This window comes from Henckelia pumila, chromosome 2 (genome assembly GCF_033568475.1).
Source record: "Henckelia pumila isolate YLH828 chromosome 2, ASM3356847v2, whole genome shotgun sequence".
NCBI classification, from domain to species: domain Eukaryota; kingdom Viridiplantae; phylum Streptophyta; class Magnoliopsida; order Lamiales; family Gesneriaceae; genus Henckelia; species Henckelia pumila.
The window spans coordinates 18,438,031-18,458,414 of NC_133121.1; the positions used below are offsets into that span (position 1 = coordinate 18,438,031).

The 20,384-nt window shown below is 36.8% G+C and overlaps 3 protein-coding genes and 1 pseudogene across 4 annotated transcripts; 3 read left to right on the forward strand and 1 right to left on the reverse strand.

Annotated features, from left to right (window-relative positions):
• Nucleotides 1-520: 520 nt before the first annotated feature.
• LOC140877310 (large ribosomal subunit protein uL1z-like) lies at nt 521-2,392 on the reverse strand (annotated as a pseudogene).
• A 38-nt stretch (nt 2,393-2,430) lies between these two features.
• On the forward strand, nt 2,431-7,627 carry LOC140880661 (protein ADP-ribosyltransferase PARP3-like). Of its 2 annotated transcripts, none has more exons than XM_073285289.1 (18): nt 2,431-2,939; nt 3,334-3,614; nt 3,707-3,902; nt 3,988-4,098; nt 4,189-4,246; nt 4,329-4,402; nt 4,708-4,878; nt 4,964-5,097; nt 5,177-5,414; nt 5,500-5,627; nt 5,712-5,788; nt 5,862-6,022; nt 6,141-6,350; nt 6,452-6,554; nt 6,632-6,714; nt 6,813-6,956; nt 7,042-7,224; nt 7,310-7,627. In XM_073285289.1, the coding sequence occupies exons 1-18, from the start codon at nt 2,877-2,879 to the stop codon at nt 7,379-7,381; spliced, it is 2,487 nt and encodes an 828-aa protein (XP_073141390.1). In that variant the 5' UTR covers nt 2,431-2,876; the 3' UTR covers nt 7,382-7,627. The 2 variants fall into 2 exon arrangements, with proteins under 2 accessions (XP_073141390.1, XP_073141391.1); XM_073285290.1 differs by lacking the exon at nt 2,431-2,939 and adding an exon at nt 2,961-3,116.
• A 1,716-nt stretch (nt 7,628-9,343) lies between these two features.
• LOC140880729 (protein SUPPRESSOR OF K(+) TRANSPORT GROWTH DEFECT 1-like) lies at nt 9,344-13,659 on the forward strand. The gene is made up of 8 exons (XM_073285419.1): nt 9,344-10,064; nt 10,253-10,358; nt 11,423-11,621; nt 12,028-12,096; nt 12,167-12,241; nt 12,330-12,428; nt 12,517-12,672; nt 13,239-13,659. Exons 1-8 carry the CDS (start codon nt 9,599-9,601, stop codon nt 13,362-13,364), a joined length of 1,296 nt encoding a protein of 431 aa, XP_073141520.1. The 5' UTR covers nt 9,344-9,598; the 3' UTR covers nt 13,365-13,659.
• Nucleotides 13,660-17,397: 3,738 nt separating this feature from the next.
• On the forward strand, nt 17,398-18,837 carry LOC140877311 (uncharacterized). The gene has a single exon (XM_073280850.1). It carries the CDS (start codon nt 17,398-17,400, stop codon nt 18,835-18,837), a length of 1,440 nt encoding a protein of 479 aa, XP_073136951.1.
• The last annotated feature ends 1,547 nt before the right edge of the window (nt 18,838-20,384 follow it).

The following is a 20,384-nucleotide window of genomic DNA, read 5'->3' on the forward strand; positions in this document are numbered from 1 at the left end:
CCCCTGCATTTTTCTTGATCATGATTGGGCCACATCCAATTTTTATGTTAGGCCCACATGACATTCCCGACAAATACAGCGGGTGACCGACCAAAATGAATCACCTTTTTATTTATCACAAATATTGTCATTAAATAATCTCACACATCAATTCGATAGATTTTACAAGACGAACTTCTTTTTTAACCTCAATCCATAAAAAATATTATTTCTAATTTTAGATATGTGTTGAATCGTCCAATCACTTGTTATAAACCGTGAGATCGTCCCACAAAAATCATATTAAATAATTACTTATTCATGATTAAGAGTCAGATGATACCAACTGTTCAAATATAGAAGATTCGTTGCGGCTTCCCCATGGTACCTGATTGACAAGAAAAGAAATTAAATTTGGAAACTACCAGGTGAAGATATTAAAAAAAAGGTATGATATGGACTCATATGGTGGTACTGTTGCCACCAACAGAAATATTCAATCTTTAAAAATGGTAAATCATGGAGTGTTGGTTAATTTGATTTAATCAAAACAAGGGAAAAAGGGACTTAAATTTTGCCAGTTTTTCTTCAAAAGAGAAACCAGAAAGTTAACACTCATCTGAACATTTTGAAAATTTTGCTTATCTTCCATACCAAAATTCCCAACTGCTACTCCCATGCAAAGCACCTTCTTCAATTGGAACTTCACCGTAGCCTTGGTCTCATTCACCTTGGATTCCAGAGATTCTTGGTGCCACACAGGGGTGGGAAACTTGCATGAAATACAAACATTATCTTCATAAAAATTGAAATGGGATACGTACAAAATACGATGAACATGTACATTGAAACAAAAATAATCGCCTGTTTAGAACTCGAAAGTAGAAACTCGCTGAACCAAAACCACAAACCTGCCTAGCTTGTTAAGACCAGGTCTCAAGAGACGGGGAATTTTGTAGGACTGAACGCTTGCCGCTTTATCAAAAGTAATAGGTGTTGGTAACGGTGCAACTCAAATCTTTTAAATCACAAAACAACTCAAACGTCATAGTTCGACCGCTCTACCAACTGGGACAATTATTGCACCCAACAAATTTGCTTTGATAACAACTTCTGAGGCTAAGAAAGCATGGTACTTCTTTGCAAGTTTCTCGACCAATTTCTTGTTTTATTCAACTTCTTCAGAGCCTTCACATCCATGGATACATAGACAGTTGATTTTATTTTATTTTTGAAATAAGCACATAAACAAAATTATGGATCGAGTGAAACACACAAAATGTCTCACTAGCACAAAACTTCCAAGGTAAGACAAGGGAACTCTCTAAGTTATTATACAAGTTTCAAGCACAAATATTATATATTTAGAGCTCCAAAGTTATAATGTATAAATACATAGCCAGTAAAGAAAGAGCTAGACTGAACCCGTGAAACAACATTCAATAGTCAATATATAACATGGCCAAGTCAACAAAAGGGAGATATAAGATGCATGCATTGAATGTATATCCTCAACATAAAGCTTGCAACCAACTATACATCCAAGCCACCAGACAGCAGATATGGGGCAACTTTACAGAACCACTGAATCGCTTGTCCTTCTGGGGATCATAGTTTTTTAGTCCGATCTGGAGCTCGATTGTCTCCATAAAGTTGCGTTTTTTCTCCTTGACATCTGAGAAATGGCTTCGCTCTGAAGTTTACTGCAGAAGCACCACAATCGATTCAGATCAACAAACAGATGCAAAATGAATCTCAGCTGGAAATTCTATCCCTCGGCATATTTGTCTTGAGAATTTACAAAAATCCCTTTTTCTTGCACAATCACAACTTTATGCATTACAACTATAGTAGTTAAAACTTAAAAGCACACATGAACTCGAGAAAAAGGACTAGTACAGCTAACAACTCATTTTAATCATACCTCCGTTACATTCCAATACTACTAATAACTTCATCGTTTTCGATTTACATAATAACTGCATGCACACCGAATATAATTACAAAAAGCGACACAAATTGCGAGTGGATAATTACGAATTCACATTTTATCCTGTCCATGAAAGCTGGGGAGACAATTGTTATTTTCATTTCAGCTGAAAAAGACAATCTATTCTATCTAAACTCACAAAACAAAAACAAAAACAAACCAAAGGGATCTTCTTTTCCTCCGAATTAGCTTCTGCAATTCAACCAAAAAAACGGGGCGAAACTAATTAAATTGGCGTGAAAAAAAAAAAGAAAAAGAAAAAGAAAAAAAAAAAGTCATGCAAAATCATAAACATGCACATGTGCATAATGCATGCAATTGCATGAGGGTAAGATTTATCAGCAGAAAGAGCGTTCAGTTACCTGAGAAGAAATCCCTAAATTAGGGTTCGTGAGAGTTGGATAAATTAGATCCAAATGTTACGTATCCAAAACCCGATAAAAATTATGTGTTCGGGATTAATAAATCTTAAAAGCCCATTAAAGAAGGAACCATAAGAAGCCCACTGGACAAAATCAATGTGATCTTTTGTCATGTAGTCCAAAGAAAAATGGAGTCTTTACCATTACTAAGTCTTAATTTGATTTTACCGACTAAGGGTGAACCAAGTATACACATACAACTGTTCGATTGCGTCAGATGGCCTACTTGGAATTATGCAATATCCCCAAGTTTTCATATGTTTGCGGGGATGTTCTTGAATCGCGACACATGATTTCTCATGTGGTTCCAAGTGTATGCGGAATAGCTTCACGTTCTGCCAAGTCGCAGATTCTTGGGACTGCACTTGATAATCACACACAAATAGCTTTTTCTTGGAAGAGATAAGTGAAGAAAAAAAAAGTGATTTTTATTACATGGGTTGCCGATTAGTCGTGGCAAACGTTGCCCCGAAGCTGCAGCACACATGGAGGTATGTGAGAGAGACAACAGAGCCTCGGTTTTACTACAAAACACAGCACGTGTCTCGGTAATTATTTCCCCTCCACCGCGTTTAATTGCTCTGTATAAGAGAGTGCGAACCAATACTTTTTGCTTCCTCGGTGTTCTTTGCACCTTTGGTTATATTTGTTCTTTTTCTTTTTGGGTCAAACTTTGTTCTCCATCTTAGGAAGAAACCCAATCAGAACGTCGTGTTAAAATGAAGGTTTGTTTATGAAATGGGGTTGTCTTTCAGTTTGATTGTGTTGAATAATATTTGATTTTATGCTACTTCTGTTTCTTGACTCGGAAATTTCAGTGGGTATTGGGGATGGTGTACTTATACTTGGCACAAAATTTTATAGTTGGACGTAAAATATAGTGATAAAATCTTGGAAGAGCCGTGTTCATAATTTTTTTGGCTCCTCTGTGTGTATTTTAAGGTTCAAGAGAAAAGATCACATTCTGTTGATGAGGACAAGGTGGTAACAAGGAAGCAGAAAGCAGAGGGAAAGGCACCCGAACCGGAGCAGTCGCCCAAGAAGGCTAAAATAGAGAATGAAAGCAACCAAGATAATGGGAAATCCACCGAAGACATTAAGGAAGAATTCAAAAATTTCTGCAAATCCACGAGCGAGCATCTCTCGATCAAGCAGATGCGCGAGATTCTTGAGTCAAACGACCAAGACTCGGGTGGCTCCGATGATGCTGTTGTTCCAAGATGGTAACTTACAATGAGGTTTTATATCGAAAATTTTCGGAGTTTTGGTTTTGCTCTTGTGTGACGAATAGTTGATTTCTTGAATTAAATCACAGCCAAGACATCTTGTTTTACGGTCCATTGGACAATTGTCCAATTTGTGATGGCTGTTTGGAGGTCTCTGGCACGACTTACTCGTGCAGTGGATCGTATAGTGAATGGTCTTCATGCTCATACTCCACAAGGGATCCTCCAAGAAGAGAAGATCCGCTCAAGTTGCCAGATTCTGTGAAAGATTCTGCTGTTGCAGATGTAGTTTACGCGATGCTCTTGCCATTTCTTTTCGAAATTATATATTGGGATTTTGACCGTCTTCTGAAAATGTTTCTTTTTTTAGTTGCTGAAACGACACCAAGATTCGAAAAGTCGGCCTCAGAAAGAGCTTTCGACCGAGAAGCCTTTCAAGGGGATGATGATTTCTCTTTCGGGTCGTTTAACTCGAACGCATGTAACGTCTTCTGTTTCTTCTCTTACCTGTAGTTTCAATTTGGCTTCAAGAAATATGGATGTTTATGGAGTCCGGTTTTTATTCACACAGCAATATTGGAAGTCAAAGATAGAGAAACATGGTGGGAAAGTTGCAAACTCCATCATTGGTGAGTGCATTTGAGTAAAAAACTGAAAGAATTTTTGTTGGAACATTCATCAACTAATGTGGGCATATATGTTTGCTTGTAGGTGCAACTTGTTTAGTTGTCTCTCCGAGTGAGAGGGATCGAGGCGGATCGAGCAAGTTGGCCGATGCAATGCAAGTACCTTTTGATTTTAATACATAAATACGGTGTTGCATCCCATGTCTTAGGTTCTTGCATGATCATATTAGTTATAACTTACGATTCCGTAGGCCCCTAAACTTTGATTTTCAGTTTGAATCACAAGATGCTATACTCAAAATCTCGAATAACTTAGTTCTCTTGATGGTTAGAAGATGAGAACTTTCAAACAGCTGATTTTTATTTTTTTACTTTGAAAGGCCATATTTTGGATTCTTTCCAAATTAAAATGGAGCATTAGAGTTGTTAGTGGATGTGTACCTAACTCAAGAATTTTCAGAGAGAGCGGCATACCAGTGGTAAGGGAGGCTTGGTTAAGTGACAGCATAGAGAAAAAGGAAACGCAGCCTTTGGATGCCTATGATGTTGTTGGCGATCTTCTTGTGGGTGGAAAAGGTATTCCTTTGGATAAGCAGGATTCAAGTGAGGAAGCTTTGGAAACCATCACAGCTGAGGTATATATATGTATGCCCATCTTCGGCACTCGGCTGATTTCGAAATCGGCTGTTCTTTTAATGTATTATTGGTTGATAATCTCAGCTTAAGGTATATGGAAAGAGAGGTGTTCACAAGGACACAAAGCTGCAGAATGAAGGTGGACATATACTAGAAGAGGATGGGATTTTGTACAATTGCGCATTTGCAGCCTCTGATCGTGCTCGAGGAGTGAACGAGTAAATCTCCGTTTTTTATTGCCTTTGAGTTTTTTGAAGTATTGGCTTGGTTACTGAAGGGTTGATTTCATTCCAACAGATGTTGCATTTTGCAACTGATTGTTGTGCCCGAAAATCGTCTTTACATGTACTATAAGAGGGGGAAGATCGGCGATAATTCAAACGTGGAAGAGAGATTAGACGAGTGGGAAAATGTTGGCGAGGCCATTAAGGAGTTCGCAAATCGTTTTAGAGAGTTGACTGGAAATGAGTTTGAACCATGGGAGAGGGAGAAGAGAATCCAGAAGAAGAAGCAAAAACTGTTTCCTATTGACATTGTACATTTTTTGGCCTTGGAAACTATTTAGAGCATTTGACCCTATACACTGAATGATATATACATCGACTTGTTATTTCTTGTAGGATGACGGGGTCGAAGTTAGACACGGTGGTTTAGGCCTTAGACAACTCGGAGTTGCGGCTGCACATAGCAAGCTCGAGCCCAAGGTGGCGCATATCATGAAAATTCTGTGTGGCCAGGAGATTTATAGGTGGGTGGTCCATGGTTTAATTAAATTTACTTGTAATTTTTTTTCTAGGTTGTGGGTAGGCAAAATACTATGTTTTGGTTGTAGGTATGCTTTGATGGAGACAGGGCTAGATGTTCCGGATATACCGTTCGGTATGTTGACGGATCACCATTTGAAAAGATGTAAGTTATTTGCCTAGTCTTGATCTTTATAAAGTGTTTCAACTACACTTTGTCATGAATGAGAATAATGCAGGTGAAGATGCCCTATTGGAATTTGTGGAGAAGCTTAAGCGGCAGAAAGAAACAGGGATGAAGGGCGAAGCGATGTGGTCTGATTTTAGCCAAAGAATGTTTACTCTTATGCCTTCGACAAGACCGTTTAATTTCCGAGATTCTAATGATCTTGCTGATCACGTGAGTGATCCAAAAACTCTGAAATACTGGAAATTAAACACTGTCAAATACTTTGAAATTATGTTGTGAGCGTTGCTATGGATTTTCATTGAATGCTAATTTTGAAAGAGACATGCAGGTTGTGTCTGCATTCGAGACCGTAAGAGATATAAACTCGGCTTCACGGATCATAGGAGATATGTCCGGTTCAACTCTTGATGACCCTCTGTTTGAAGTATATAAGAAATTGAGATGTTCCATATCTCCAGTAGAGAAAGAAGCCCATGATTACAAGATGATAGCAAAATATCTGGAGAAAACTTATGAACCTGTCAAAGTCGGCGAAATTGTAAGACTGATTAGTCTCGTCCTTTGTCGTCTGTTTATCTTATAACAGCGAGTCCAAATTGTTTGCATATTTGACACTCTTTCTTCTGACATTTCCCCTAGAGTTATGGAGTATCAATTGAGAATGTTTATTCTGTGGAATTGAGTGCTTGCCCCTCGCTGGAGGAAATCAAGAAGCTACCGAACAAAGTTCTCCTGTGGTGTGGTATGACCGGAACCGTACTCCTTTCTTGCGTATCCTTTTTGGGACTCCTCCTGGGTTTTTAATCATTCGAATATCAGGTACTCGAAGTTCGAATATGCTGCGTCACCTTCAGAAAGGATTCTTGCTAGCTCCATGCTCTCTACCCGTCCCCGGATACATGGCAAGATCGATTAATCATCTATCATGCTTGCACCTTTTGTTACATGCTTTTTTTTTTATAGTTTCGTTGAACATATGGTATGTTTTTCTTACGTACAGTTTGGCAAGGCTATAGTTTGTTCAGATGCTGCATCAGAAGCAGCCCGGTACGGATTCACCGCTGTGGACAGGCCAGAAGGATTCCTGATCTTGGCCATCGCATCCTTGGGTGAAAAGGTGACAGAATTGACATCAACTCCAGAGGTATTGATTCGTATCTCGTCCTTTTCGCTTTCGTCGTCATACTTTGCAAGTTGCAACTCTCATGCGTTCCCTTCCGGGCATGCAGGATTCGTTATCTCTCGAGAAGAAGAAACATGGAGTCATAGGCCTTGGCCGGAAGCAAACCGACGAGTCGGAGCATTTCATGTGGAAAGATGATGTAAAAGTGCCATGCGGCCGACTGATCCCGTCAGAGCACAAGAATAGTCCTCTCGAGTACAATGAATATGCAATCTACGATCCCCAAAAGGTCCGAACAAACATATGAGAACATACTCTATTTTCTCCATTGGATTGGAACATCTCAAATCTCTATTTTTTTCCCCATTTGACAGGTCACAATTAGGTTTTTGGTGGCTGTGAAGTTCGAAGAGAAAGATGTGGTGTACGATGTAGAAGAAGAGTGATTGATATATTATGAAAGAATAATAATATGATATATATTTTGGGTCCTTTTAAAGTAGAAGTTTGTAGGTGGAAAGGGTGGGATTTTGGTGAACATGATTGGCTCATGTTTTTTGCTGCTGAAGTGGTCGATCTCAGACAGGAAAAAATATATATATTTTGCATGTAATGTGTAAGAAGATTTATCATCGTTTTTTGCTTCTCTTCCGCGGACATCGATCTTATCTTTGTTATAGTTTCAATGGTTATCTCTAGTGGAGTACTATCGAGTTATTCATTGTTGTTATTATATTTTAAAGTAACTTCTTACTATTATATTTTAAAGTAACTTGTGATTTTTGATACATCGTACATATTGGATGAATTCTTGGACTGAGAAAATGGTTTGTAATTATGTTAGTTAGAAAAATCATATGATTAATTAAATGATTTGTAAATTAAGTTGGTCGGATATTGTATCTTTACTATATTATTAAATATTATTAAGTATGAGTATCATAGAAAAACTGTTTTGTTTTTAGTGTCATGGTAAATTTTCTTAAATTTTTAGATTATATCTCACATTCCCAAAAAAAATTATCATGTCTCATTTCTTTCCGCTTTTTTCTTGGTTTTTCTTCTAATCTTTTTTTTTTCTTCTATTTTTTTTCTCAGTCAAATTAAAATTTCCTGACTGCATTTTATCAAATTGGAGTTTTTATCAAATTATATATTTATTGGACACGCGTCGTGTGTGTCACGGTGGCTTATAAGCTTTGTACAACGTGTTTATTCGATTGATTTGTAAATTATGTTGATATAAAGTGTTGGTCTAACCATACGATTAATTAATGAGTAAGTTTTGTTCGACAGGTTTGTTCGATAAAGTATTGGTAAGAACCGTCTAAATGTTAACTATTTATTAACTCCAATATCTCAATTTATTTAACTCCGATATCTCAAAGAAGGGAAGTTGTTCGTTGTTTTTGATGTGATTGCAAATGAAATGATATAGTAACACACATTTATTTTTGTTGGAGTGTCTCTCTAAGTTGGATACACATCTGTTAAGAGGCTACAACTGGAAGCTACAAAAGAATTCAACCGGTTGTTACTGGAAGTTAGAGACAGTTAGTATGATGGTTATTCAGTTTTGGAGCTAAATCAGTTGAGTCTTGAATTGATTAGAGGGACTGGAAACCTGGAGGGATGACCGGAACAAGCTGGTATATATACTAAGGGACTCCATCGTGAAAAGAAGGAAATCAATTCAAAGGAGATACAAGAGTGGAAAATCACAGTAGAGAGAGCTGAGAATTGTTCTTGTTGTTTTCGTAATTTTTGTAATTGAATACTTGTTTGATCAATAAAGTGGCTGCCGATTTCTCCCATGGATGTAGACTCATTGAAAGAGTCGAACCACGTAAACTTTGAGTGTTCTTGATTTGTTACTTTCTGCTCTTGTTTTTGTGCTTGGTTGAATAATCGATTGATCATTTCTACTTGAGGGTTGTTCTTGTGGATTGACAATAAATTCTAACAATTCTAAAGTTTATTATTATATTAGTTGATAGTATTTTGTTTTGAGACGATATCATAAATCAAAATTGTAAAAGGATCTCGTGAATTTATGTTCTTGGGATTTGTTGACATATCTCATATTTATAATAAAAAATAATATTTTAATATAAAAAATAATCATTTTTTAATGAGTTAATAATATATTTTTTTAAATGTTAAAGTTTGCAACTTTATTAAACAACCAAGTTTTTAGATGCAATTTACCAACCGACAAAAAAAGTAAGTAAATGAACAATCACTAGTATACTGGATCTCATTACAACTACGAAGTTAGACGTGTTTGGAAAAGGGCACTACTAAAATGAGTTTTATATAACAATATTATGCTGACAAATCTATAACAATAATTTTTTTTTTCCTGAATAATGAAAGTTGTTTTATTCAATGTTAAATTTATCCACAAATTTTTAATAACGTAGTACAGTTATCTAAAACTAAAAGCGCACCTGGTAAGATACACGATTTCCAGTCAACAATCGCCGATCATACTCCAACGCATACTTTCGTTGCGTTTTGTCTCTCCACAAATTCAACTTCTTCAATTCAACCCCAAAAGATCACCGGTCTCCGCCTCCCTCCGATCCATTTCCTTCATCATAGAGCAATAGGAATTCCTCTGAAATTCAAAGGATTATCGTAAATTTTCATGATCGGATAAGATGTACAGCAATTTCAAAGAGCAAGCAATCGAGTATGTACGGCAAGCAGTGGCAGAAGACAATTCTGGGAACTACGCAAAGGCTTTCCCTTTGTATATGAACGCGTTGGAGTATTTCAGAACCCATCTCAAGTATGAAAAGAACCCTAAGATTAAGGAAGCTATAACTCATAAATTCACTGAATACTTGCGGCGAGCTGAGGAGATCCGAGCTGTGCTCGACGAGGGCGGTCCGGGGCCAGCGTCGAACGGGGATTCTGCTGTTGCGGCTCGGCCCAAGACCAAGCCGAAAGATGGGAATGATGGGGAGGATGGGGATAGGGAGAAGCTTCGCTCCGGGTTGAATTCGGCTATCATCAGGGAAAAGCCTAATGTTAAATGGAATGATGTTGCTGGGTTGGAAAGCGCCAAGCAAGCGCTTAAGGAGGCTGTTATCCTTCCTGTGAATTTCCCTCAGTTTTTTACTGGTAGAATTTATCTGTTTCTTTGGATTTTATTTTTTTATATATAATTCTCTTTTGATTGTCAGTCTTTCTTTGACCTTGAGAATTTTTTTGAATTTTAGAACAAATATTAGAGCTGCTGCAAGGTTGTCATCTTATTGGAAAAATTATAGCCCATGTTTTTCATGATTTACTTTATTGTGTGCTTTCAGGCAAGAGACGCCCATGGAAGGCTTTTCTTTTATACGGTCCACCTGGAACAGGAAAGTCCTACTTAGCCAAGGCTGTTGCCACTGAAGCTGATTCGACGTTTTTCAGGTTACTTATCCAGCCTGTGATCGACTGTGTTTCATGTTGACATAGTTCCCTTCATTCTGCCTCCTATCATCGATCATATTTCTTGTTACATTATCTTATGGACATGCGGTTTTGATATATATATATATATATATATATATATATATATATATATATATATATATATAGATAGAGTTCTTTTATGGTGCCCAACACTATATGCCCACTTCATGTCCACCATGTACAATAGGTGAGTTGACCGGTACAATAGGTGAGTTGACTTGTACATGGTGGGCATGAAGTGGGCGTATAGTGTTGGGCATCATAAAAGAACTCTATATATATATATATATCTTGCAGCATTGCTAATTTCAGTATGTTCCTACAGCAATTTCGATTTGGATCGTGGAGAAATCATTGAAATTCATATATATAGTTGAACATGCAAGTTGCAGATTTATGTAACTATTGACTTGACTTTTAATTTTTTTGTTGCCAAGCATACGCCGTATCTACTATGATGAAATTAGGTAAATATTTGTCATTGTATTTCTTTCTTGAAATTTCGGGAAATTTCAGAATATCCTTTAAATTTCAGGAAATTTTGTAGAAAAAGTTGTAAGTGGGATCTCATTTGGCAGCCTAGAAACCAGAAATTTCTGGATTTAGGAGGAAATTTGAAGCAATTCAACAGCGTTTAAATTTCAGTTTTTTTTTTAATGTTATGCTGTAGAATACTTCATTTGATATCTAGTCCTTGGAGTATATAGAGAGAATCATATTAACATGATTGAGCTAAAGGGGTGTTCTTTTGGTGATCAACGTTTGAAGGGTTTCAGACTGTAGGAAAGTTTCCTTAGCTTCAACATTTTCATCTTCACAAATCAGGGCTCTGCTTTCATTCGTTTTACAGATTACTCCATTGTGAAACATACAATGTTTCTCATTTTTGTTCACGTGTTAGTGTGTGGTTGGGAACGTTTTTCTTGATACATATTTTCTTTTGCTGTTTTTCATTCCTTGTGTTTAATGACAAAGTGCTCAGGCCATAAAGTAAGCAAGTGCTTACGACTGTTATTTTTCAGCATTTCTTCGTCAGACTTGGTTTCAAAGTGGATGGGTGAGAGTGAGAAGCTGGTATCTAATCTATTCCAAATGGCTCGTGAAAGTTCTCCATCAATCATATTCATTGATGAAATAGATTCCCTGGCCGGCCAGCGTGGAGAAGGAAATGAGAGTGAGGCTTCCAGGCGAATAAAAACAGAACTGCTGGTGCAGATGCAGGTAACTAACTATTAATAGTTGAAGAATTATTCCTGGGTTGTCCACGAAAAGAAGTTGGATCTTTAGAATGGGTATTCTCCATAACAAACCAATTTGGTGTGTGGTAACTCACCTGATGTGACTGCTACATGCCTGAGTTTAGTTTAAAATGATTTAATGGTCCTTTTTTTTAGGAATGCTTTAATGGCGCTTTAAAAATGTTCTTCTGTGTCATTTGGTTTTGAATATCATCCTTCTGTCCCATGCTTTCTTTTGGTGATCTGCGCTGTTGCAAAATTGGTTCTCTAATCATCTAATAATATATCAACTTTGGATACTTATTTCTGTTTCTTTGTTATTCTATATTTCTGTTAGACGTGGCACTATATAGCTTACCTTCTCTCTCCCTTTTACCACAAATTAATAGGGAGTAGGCCACAATGATGATAAAGTTCTTGTTCTTGCTGCTACAAATACTCCTTATGCGCTTGATCAGGTAATCTATGTTCATGCGGGTTGTGGGGCATGGCAAATTTTTTTCCTAAAGTTGTATGATGTTTCTATAGGCTATCAGGCGACGGTTTGATAAGCGCATTTACATCCCTCTGCCAGATCTTAAGGCAAGACAACATATGTTCAAAGTATGGAACTCTCCTTTTTATTTTCTGAGAATAATTGAAATAAAAATCCCTGGTCACTATAACTCATGCACCTTTTGCTCTTATGCAGGTGCATTTAGGAGATACTCCTCATAACTTGACTGAAAGTGATTTTGAAGACTTAGCTAGTAAAACTGAAGGGTTCTCTGGTTCGGACGTTTCTGTTTGCGTAAGTTTGTTCATTGGGTTATTCACTGATCAGCATTATCAGACACTAGTTATATGAGATATTAATGGCTTTTTAATCGTCTTTACAGGTCAAGGATGTGTTGTTTGAGCCTGTGCGTAAAACACAAGATGCCATGTTTTTTAGGGAGGCTTCTAATGGCACGTGGATGCCATGTGGCTCTAAACAACGAGGTGCTGCGCAGATAACAATGCAACAGCTTGCTGCCCAAGGACTTGCAGCTAAGGTATTGATTTGGTAAATTTTAGTCGTGAACCTTGTAAAATGTAATAGGAATATCGTTTGGTAAAGTTTCGCACCTGTCGATATACATGAATTGTCATGTCCAAAAACAAGAAAGAAATGGACAAATAAGAAAAATCAAATTAGAACTTAGTTGTGAATTGATTCATGGATTGTAAGAAAATATCATCTGTCTCTAAGTGGAGTTTCTTGTAAATATAAAGAAAATGGATTCTAAAAGTTGATAGACGAGTGAAACCTGTGACTTTAGCTAATATGGGTTATCACTTGACTTGTCGATGAAATGACTGATTCTGATTTTATGAGGAACTGGCAGTAATTAGCATGGCACCAAGTTTTGATGTTCCATCAGATTCATGTCTAAAAATGTTTGTGTAAAATTTCATAGCATGGTACTGAGTAGTTGAACGATTTCATGTCATGTGGGATCAATGGCCGAAAATTTGAATATTTTGAAGTGTATGATGCATAACACAACCATTAAGTTACATCATATCCAACAATAAATTGGATTAAGTTTAACTTTGCCTCTACTCCGTGCTTGTGTAGATAATCCCACCTCCTATATCAAGAACAGATTTTGATAAAGTGCTGTCAAGACAAAGACCAACGGTCAGCAAAGCTGACCTGGATGTGCACGAGCGATTCACCCAGGAATTCGGTGAAGAGGGTTGAGGAAACCGGGATGCATAGAGTGCTGCAACTACGACGTAGCTGTTGTTTATATGCTGTGTTTCTAAATGGTTTGGTGTAAGCGACTTGATCTTTCAAGCAGTAAGGTGACTCGACTTTTTACCCGTTCCTTCCCCATTGAGCTGGGCAATGAGCTGACACTTCTCAAATGGACTGTATTTATTATTTTGATTGATTAGCAACAAATACTATGACCCCATCAAACAAATTGATATATTTTCATCTTATATGTTGACGTGAGATTATATATATATATGGTTTAATTAGATTAGATAAATACACTTCTTTTTCATTCATGAAATTATTTTGATTTTGTAATGTCAAACCATTTGTAAAAAATATATAATGTTAAACACCATTTATTTTGAAATGATATAAAATATAGAAATAATATGTTCATATCATACTTAATATTCATGTATAGTGTTACACACAACACATGAATCTTAACGGTAATGTACACACATACACACACACACACACATATATATATATATATATATATATATATATATATATATATAGTTATGATCCACTGCACACCAGTGTGCATGGATTTTGTGTGCACCGCGTGATGTTCGCGCGAACATCTGAAAATAAAAATCAGATGTTCGCGTGAACATCTCAGATGTTCTCGCGAACATCACGGGGTGCACACAAAATTTCTGCACACTTGGTGTGCAGGGGAACAAGATTATATATATATATTCAATACTTGAATAAGTTCTACAACTATTTAAAATCACTATGTCGATGGAATTTGTAATCGATATTACTCGACGCTCATTGGATAAATCTTTCGATTGTTTCACCCGAAAAATATTAATAACAAGAATCGAACCCATGACTGTTGTTTTATGGGTAAATTTGCTTTAAATTCGCAAACTCGAACATGATTTTGTATTTAATCAATATCAGAAAAAAGTATGTTTGAACTCTCTGATTCATAACATAATGTTTTTGCACTCTCTAGACCCATGTAATTTTTCTCAGATGAAAGTCGGTACAAACCATTGAAATGTATTAGTGTTAATTTACATATTTATCTTTTTTTGAATGAACGACGGTACAAAACATTGGAAATGTGATATTAATATATGATATTGAAGTATCAGTTGTTTTATATCTGATACTAATATATGATTATTGAGTATTCAAACATATGTTCTACGTGTTGATATAAATAAAATTGCTCTAATTTTGTACTCAAAACTTATGTTTTGTGCCAGACTAAACCAGTTAGTGATCAAATGTAATACATTAGTATCAAACTTTCAATGTTTTGTGTTGATTTTCACCCGTAAAAAAACATGCAAGTCCAAGGAATACATAAACATTTTTGTGTGGATTAGGGAGTTCAACATTTTTTTTTTCTGACAATGATTGAATATAAAATTATGTTTGAGTCTAGGGATTTAAAATAAATTTAATCTTTTTTATTCTATGGAAAGAAAAAGGTGGTTGGATTGTGATATCAAGTTAAAAGGTGTCTACATGTGCTCTTTAGCGGGCTTAAATGAAGTATTAATTATGTTGTAAGCCCACAGGCCACAGGAATGGCCCAACAACAAACTTACAAACCCAAGGTTTTAGATGTTTGGGTGGGAAAATTACATTTTTAGTATTCATATTTTTATATCAAAACACTTTTGGTCCCTAAACATTTCAACACAACACTTTTAGTCCTTAAACTTTAAAAACTGTAACAAAATTAGTCCTTGTCGTTTATTTTATAGTTAAATATATTTGTGAGGACTAATTTATGATATTATTAAATTTTAAGGACTAAAAATGAATAAAATTAATAATAAAATATTGTGAAAAGATAAAAACATAAAAATAGTAAATGAAACTCTATTTTTTAAAAAATATTTTTGTTTTATCTTTATATTTAAATTGATTTTTTTTTAAAAAAATAAAATTAAAATTAGAGTTCCAAGATTAATTTCTATACCATATGTATTTTTTATTCTTTGTAATTTATTATTAACGTTTAATATTTACAAACATAATTATATATATTACATATTTATATTTGATATTTTAATAAACTTAAAATTTTCTAGGTTGTTAAATAAAAGTAAATAATTAATCAGATTTGATATCAAATCAATTATTTAGTATCAAAGATATTGAATAAATTTTATTTTAAAAAATTATTAGAAAACACATTAAGAAATGTGCTTATTAAAATATTTATAAGATATTTCAATTTTAAAAACATATTTGATTAATTTTAAGCAAAAACAGATTCTAAAGTAGGTATTTTTTGTTTAAATAAAAAAAATCGTAATAAATTTTATTTATATATAATAACAATATAAAAAAGAATAAATATGTTACTCAAAAAAAATATTTATCTTATAGATATGTGATTATTTATGATCTTTATTTTTTATATTTTTTTAATATTTATTTAGGTCCCTATAATTTAAAAATATAATACATTAGTCTCCAAAAATATATTTAACCATAAAAAAAATATAAGGACTAATTGTGTTGTAATTTGTAAAGTTTAAGGACTAAAAGTGTTGCTTTGAAATGTTTAAGAACGGAAAACGTTTTGATGTGAAAGTATAAAGACTAAAACGGTACTTTTTTCTGTTTGGGTTATATCGTTTCCTCATTCCTGTAATCTGAAGAATTTTGCTAGTTTTGTCAAGTTTGGAGGGATTCTTCGTATTCATATTCAGTTTACATTCCGGAAAAAAAATCAATCGTCCATTTTTGTGAGTTGGTAGCTGGAAATGAATCTCATATATTCATTTGATGTGGGTTCAATTGGCGTGGTTTTTAGTAACAACGTTCAAGTTAATGCTCAATTAATGTATTTGAATTCAAAACATTTGGCCAATAAATAATGACATTACATTACCTGTCCACTTTTAAGAAGGAAAATAAACAAAAATGCTCCACAAATGAGCTAATTGACCAGTCGTCGTATTAAAAGACAACTTTATGGTCTATCTTATTTTAATTTGGAATGATCTTATATACTTTAGTTGTTTCTTTGTTTTATTCGCATGATGTGAGCTTTATTTTAGGAGACCATGGATTCTTAAGAATATCGTTCTTAACCTTGAAAACAATCCAAAATACTTTGGATGTATTTTAAATTGATAATCGAATGTGTTGTATATTATTTTTGCAGCATAACAATATCAAATAACAAATATTTTGAAGAAAAATGATACCCCGGAAAATTATTTTAACCCGAACCCGTTCAATATGGGTTTAAGAGGGTTGACCCAATTATAGGATTATTATTAGATATAAGGTCCAGCACAGTTTTCTACCTGTTAGGGCATGTCAAGACCTGAGCTGTTGTTAATGGGCCGACCCGAGCAGGGGCCCAATGGGCTTGGTATGTTTTCTAGTTCAAGTGGAACTCAAATACATTGAAGATAAGCTTGACCATTTCACAGATATGAATGAGATAGGGATAAACTCAAGGACGGACCAATGAATAAAGAGCCCTACTTCAGGACATGTTATAATTCGACTAGGTAACTTACTCTATTTTTTTTATAAATACAGGTACTGTTATGGTTGTGTTTATTCATTACTCACTATTCATTATTCATCACACATTCACTCTCATTTTTATATTCCCTTACTCACCTTTCTCAGTTTTCGCATTAATCATATCATCTGTCTTCAAGACACTGACTTAGATATCGGAGGGTCACGCCGAAAACACCTTCGGCGCCCCTTGACCTAGCTGTTGCTTGTGCAGATCTAAGTGGTGCCCGACCCGACCCGCTCTACAAGGGAATTGGAGGATCCATTCTACCAGACCGAACCCGGAGGAAAAAATCAACATCATCAATTGGCGCCGTCTGTGGGAATTTGAAGAAAAAGAGTTTCGATGGCTAATTAGAATGGAAATCACCCAAATTTAGAGGAGTTAGTAACTTAGGCTATTCAGAGGGCTTTGGCGAAAAGGGGTGAGGCCAATCCCCCGCACCCCGATCATAATGCCCACCTCGAGGAGATCAAAAAGTTGAAGGAAGAGATGGAGCAGCTAAGGAAGAAGCAGGTCGGGTACCTAGCTACCACAACCAGAAACATTCCTTTTACTCAGGAGATATTGGATGCCGATCTCCCCAAACAATTCAAATTGCCTCACGTCGGGGAGTATGATGGTAAAGGAGATCCTGAAGACCATTTAGCACGCTTCGAGAATGCAGCTCTGTTGCATAAATATTCTGATCAGATCAAGTGCCGGTCTTTCCTTACTACTCTTATAGGACCAGCCCAGCAATGGTTCAATATGCTACGCCCTGGGGAGATCAAGGAGTTCAAGGATTTTAGCAAATCCTTTTTGCATCACTTTGCTAGCAGCAAAAAGCATCCTACCACTACTTTCAGCCTCTTTGCAATCAAGCAACGAGAACATGAAAATTTGAGAACATATATCCGCAGGTTTAGTGCCTTGGCTCTCGAGGTACCCATGGCTACCCCAGACCTGCTCATCAGTGCCTTCATGCAAGGGCTGGATACAAAAGATTTTCTCAAATCTTTAATAAAAAGGCTGCCGGAGACGTACGAGGAATTACTCGCCCGAGCTGAGAAATATGTCAACATGGAAGAGATTCAGGTCTCGCGAGCAGCTGTAAAGAGAGAGCGGCCTAAAAGTCCTAAGAACAATAGGGTTCCGAGTAGCAATTCAGGGATGGGACAACCATACCGACCCGCACTATTGGGTGAATTCACCTCTTTCACTCCTTTGCGCATGAGAAAAGTCCGAGCTCTTCAAATTTGTGACGATCGGAAACTCACACAAAGACCTCCATGGACTGAGAAGGGACCTCAGAATAGGGAATCGGATAAATATTGTCACTTTCATAATGAGTACGGGCATACTACGGAAGACTGCCGTCAATTAGATCAAGAGATTGAAAGGATAATACAACAACATTCTGAAATAAAAGATATATTGATCCGTCAAGAGGGATATCGCCAGAACAGGAGACATCGAGGAAGATCGAGACAGAGAGCCCGAACTGCTCCCCTCCAAGAAGATTTCAATCGCCCAAATCAGGACCAGCCCAGGGAGGACCGAGCTCATCATAGACCGGCTCCTCTTGCCCGAGGAATTATCAACATGATCTTTGGAGGCCCTACCGATGGAGATTCCAATCGAGCCAGGAAAACTAGCAGTCAAAAATTAATAAATATGGAGATTGACAATCAGACCGTCCACACTGGCTCGACCCTTTCTTTTGGACCAGAAGATTTAAAAGGGGTCTCTAGCAACCATAATGATGCACTGGTAATAAGGGCCATGGCCGCAAATTATGACGTGGCCCGGATATTTGTGGATTCAGGCAGTTCTGTCAATGTTCTATTTCAGGAAGCAATAAATCAAATGGACCTGGACAGTACAAGATGGAGCCCATCGTTGCATCACTTTTTGGTTTCACGGGTCATGAAATCCGACCTGTTGGGTTAGTACATCTACCCCTAACTCTTGGGAAAGGCAACGGTCGCAAGACCAGGATTGTGAGCTTTATTATAGTAGACGCTCTGTCTGCCTATAATGCCATACTGGGTAGACCTGCCATGACCACTTTCATGGCTGTCGCATCAGCTCTGCATCAGAAAATAAAGTTCCCAGTTGGTAAGGAGGTCGGTGAAGTACAAGGTGATCAAGTTATTGCTCGCAAATGCTATGTGGAGGAGGTCAGAATAGAGCAAAAGGTGACCAGGACTGATAGAGTTGACAGACCTGGACTTTCCGGCATGGAGAAGGTCAACCTGATAGAAGATACATCTGTCACCGCTGAAGAAGAAATTGAGGAAATCATGATCTCCCCTCCTTCAGGGACGGTAAAAATTGCTCGCACCCTTGAAGCACAGTTGAAACAACCACTACTGGAATGCTTGAAAGAAAATAAAGACGTCTTTGCATGGTCAGTTTCAGACCTGGTAGGGGTGTGTCGGGAGGTCGCAGAGCATAAACTCAATATAACAAGGGATTGTCGCCCTGTTATTCAAAAGAAACGCCACTTCGGTCCCGAAAAAGATGCGGTAATAAAGGAGCAAGTGGACGAGTTACTCAGGGCTGGACACATTGAGGAAATATATTTCCCAACCTGGTTGTCTAATATCGTCCTGGTTCCCAAGTCTACGAGAAAATGGCGTATGTGTGTAGATTTTTGAGATTTAAATAAAGCATGCCCTAAAGATTGTTACCCCCTACCTAGAATCGATCAGCTTGTTGATTCAACCGTAGGGCATGATTACTCAGCTTTTTGGATGCTTATCAGGGATATCACCAAATTCCCTTAGAAAAAAAGACAAAAACAAGGTGAGTTTTGTCACATCAATAGGAACTTATTGCTATGTGGTCATGCCGTTTGGGCTCAAAAATGCTAGGGCTACATACCAAAGGTTGATGGACAGAGTATTCGAGAAGCAAATTGGCAAAAATATCGAGGTCTATGTAGATGATATCCTGGTCAAGACCCGAACTGCAAACCAGTTCATTACCGACCTAACTCAAACTTTTCAGACTTTGAAGCGCTATCAGCTTAAGCTAAACCCCAGCAAGTGTACTTTCGGAGTCCGAGCTGGAAAGTTTCTTGGTTACATGGTTACAAGAAGGGGAATCGAAGCTAATCCCGAAAAGGTCCAAGCCATCATTTCTATGAATCCCCCAAGAATATACAGGAAGTACAGAGATTAACGGGAAGAATTACAGCACTGGCCCGGTTTATAAGTCAATCAGCAGATAAAAGCCTCCCTTTCTTCAAGGCACTACGAAAAACGAAAAATTTTGAATGGAATGAGGAAAGTGAGAAAGCCTTCCAGGACCTGAAGTCTTACTTAAAGCAATTGCCTGTGCTGAATAAGCCTACCTAGGGGGAAGCATTGTTCTTATATTTGGCGGTCACACCTAGGGGTGATCAAGTTTTTTCAAAAACCGCCCGAACCGCCCGCCCTGAACCGCCCCAAACCGTTGTATCTCATTTTTCAAAATAACCGCGGTTTAAAAAA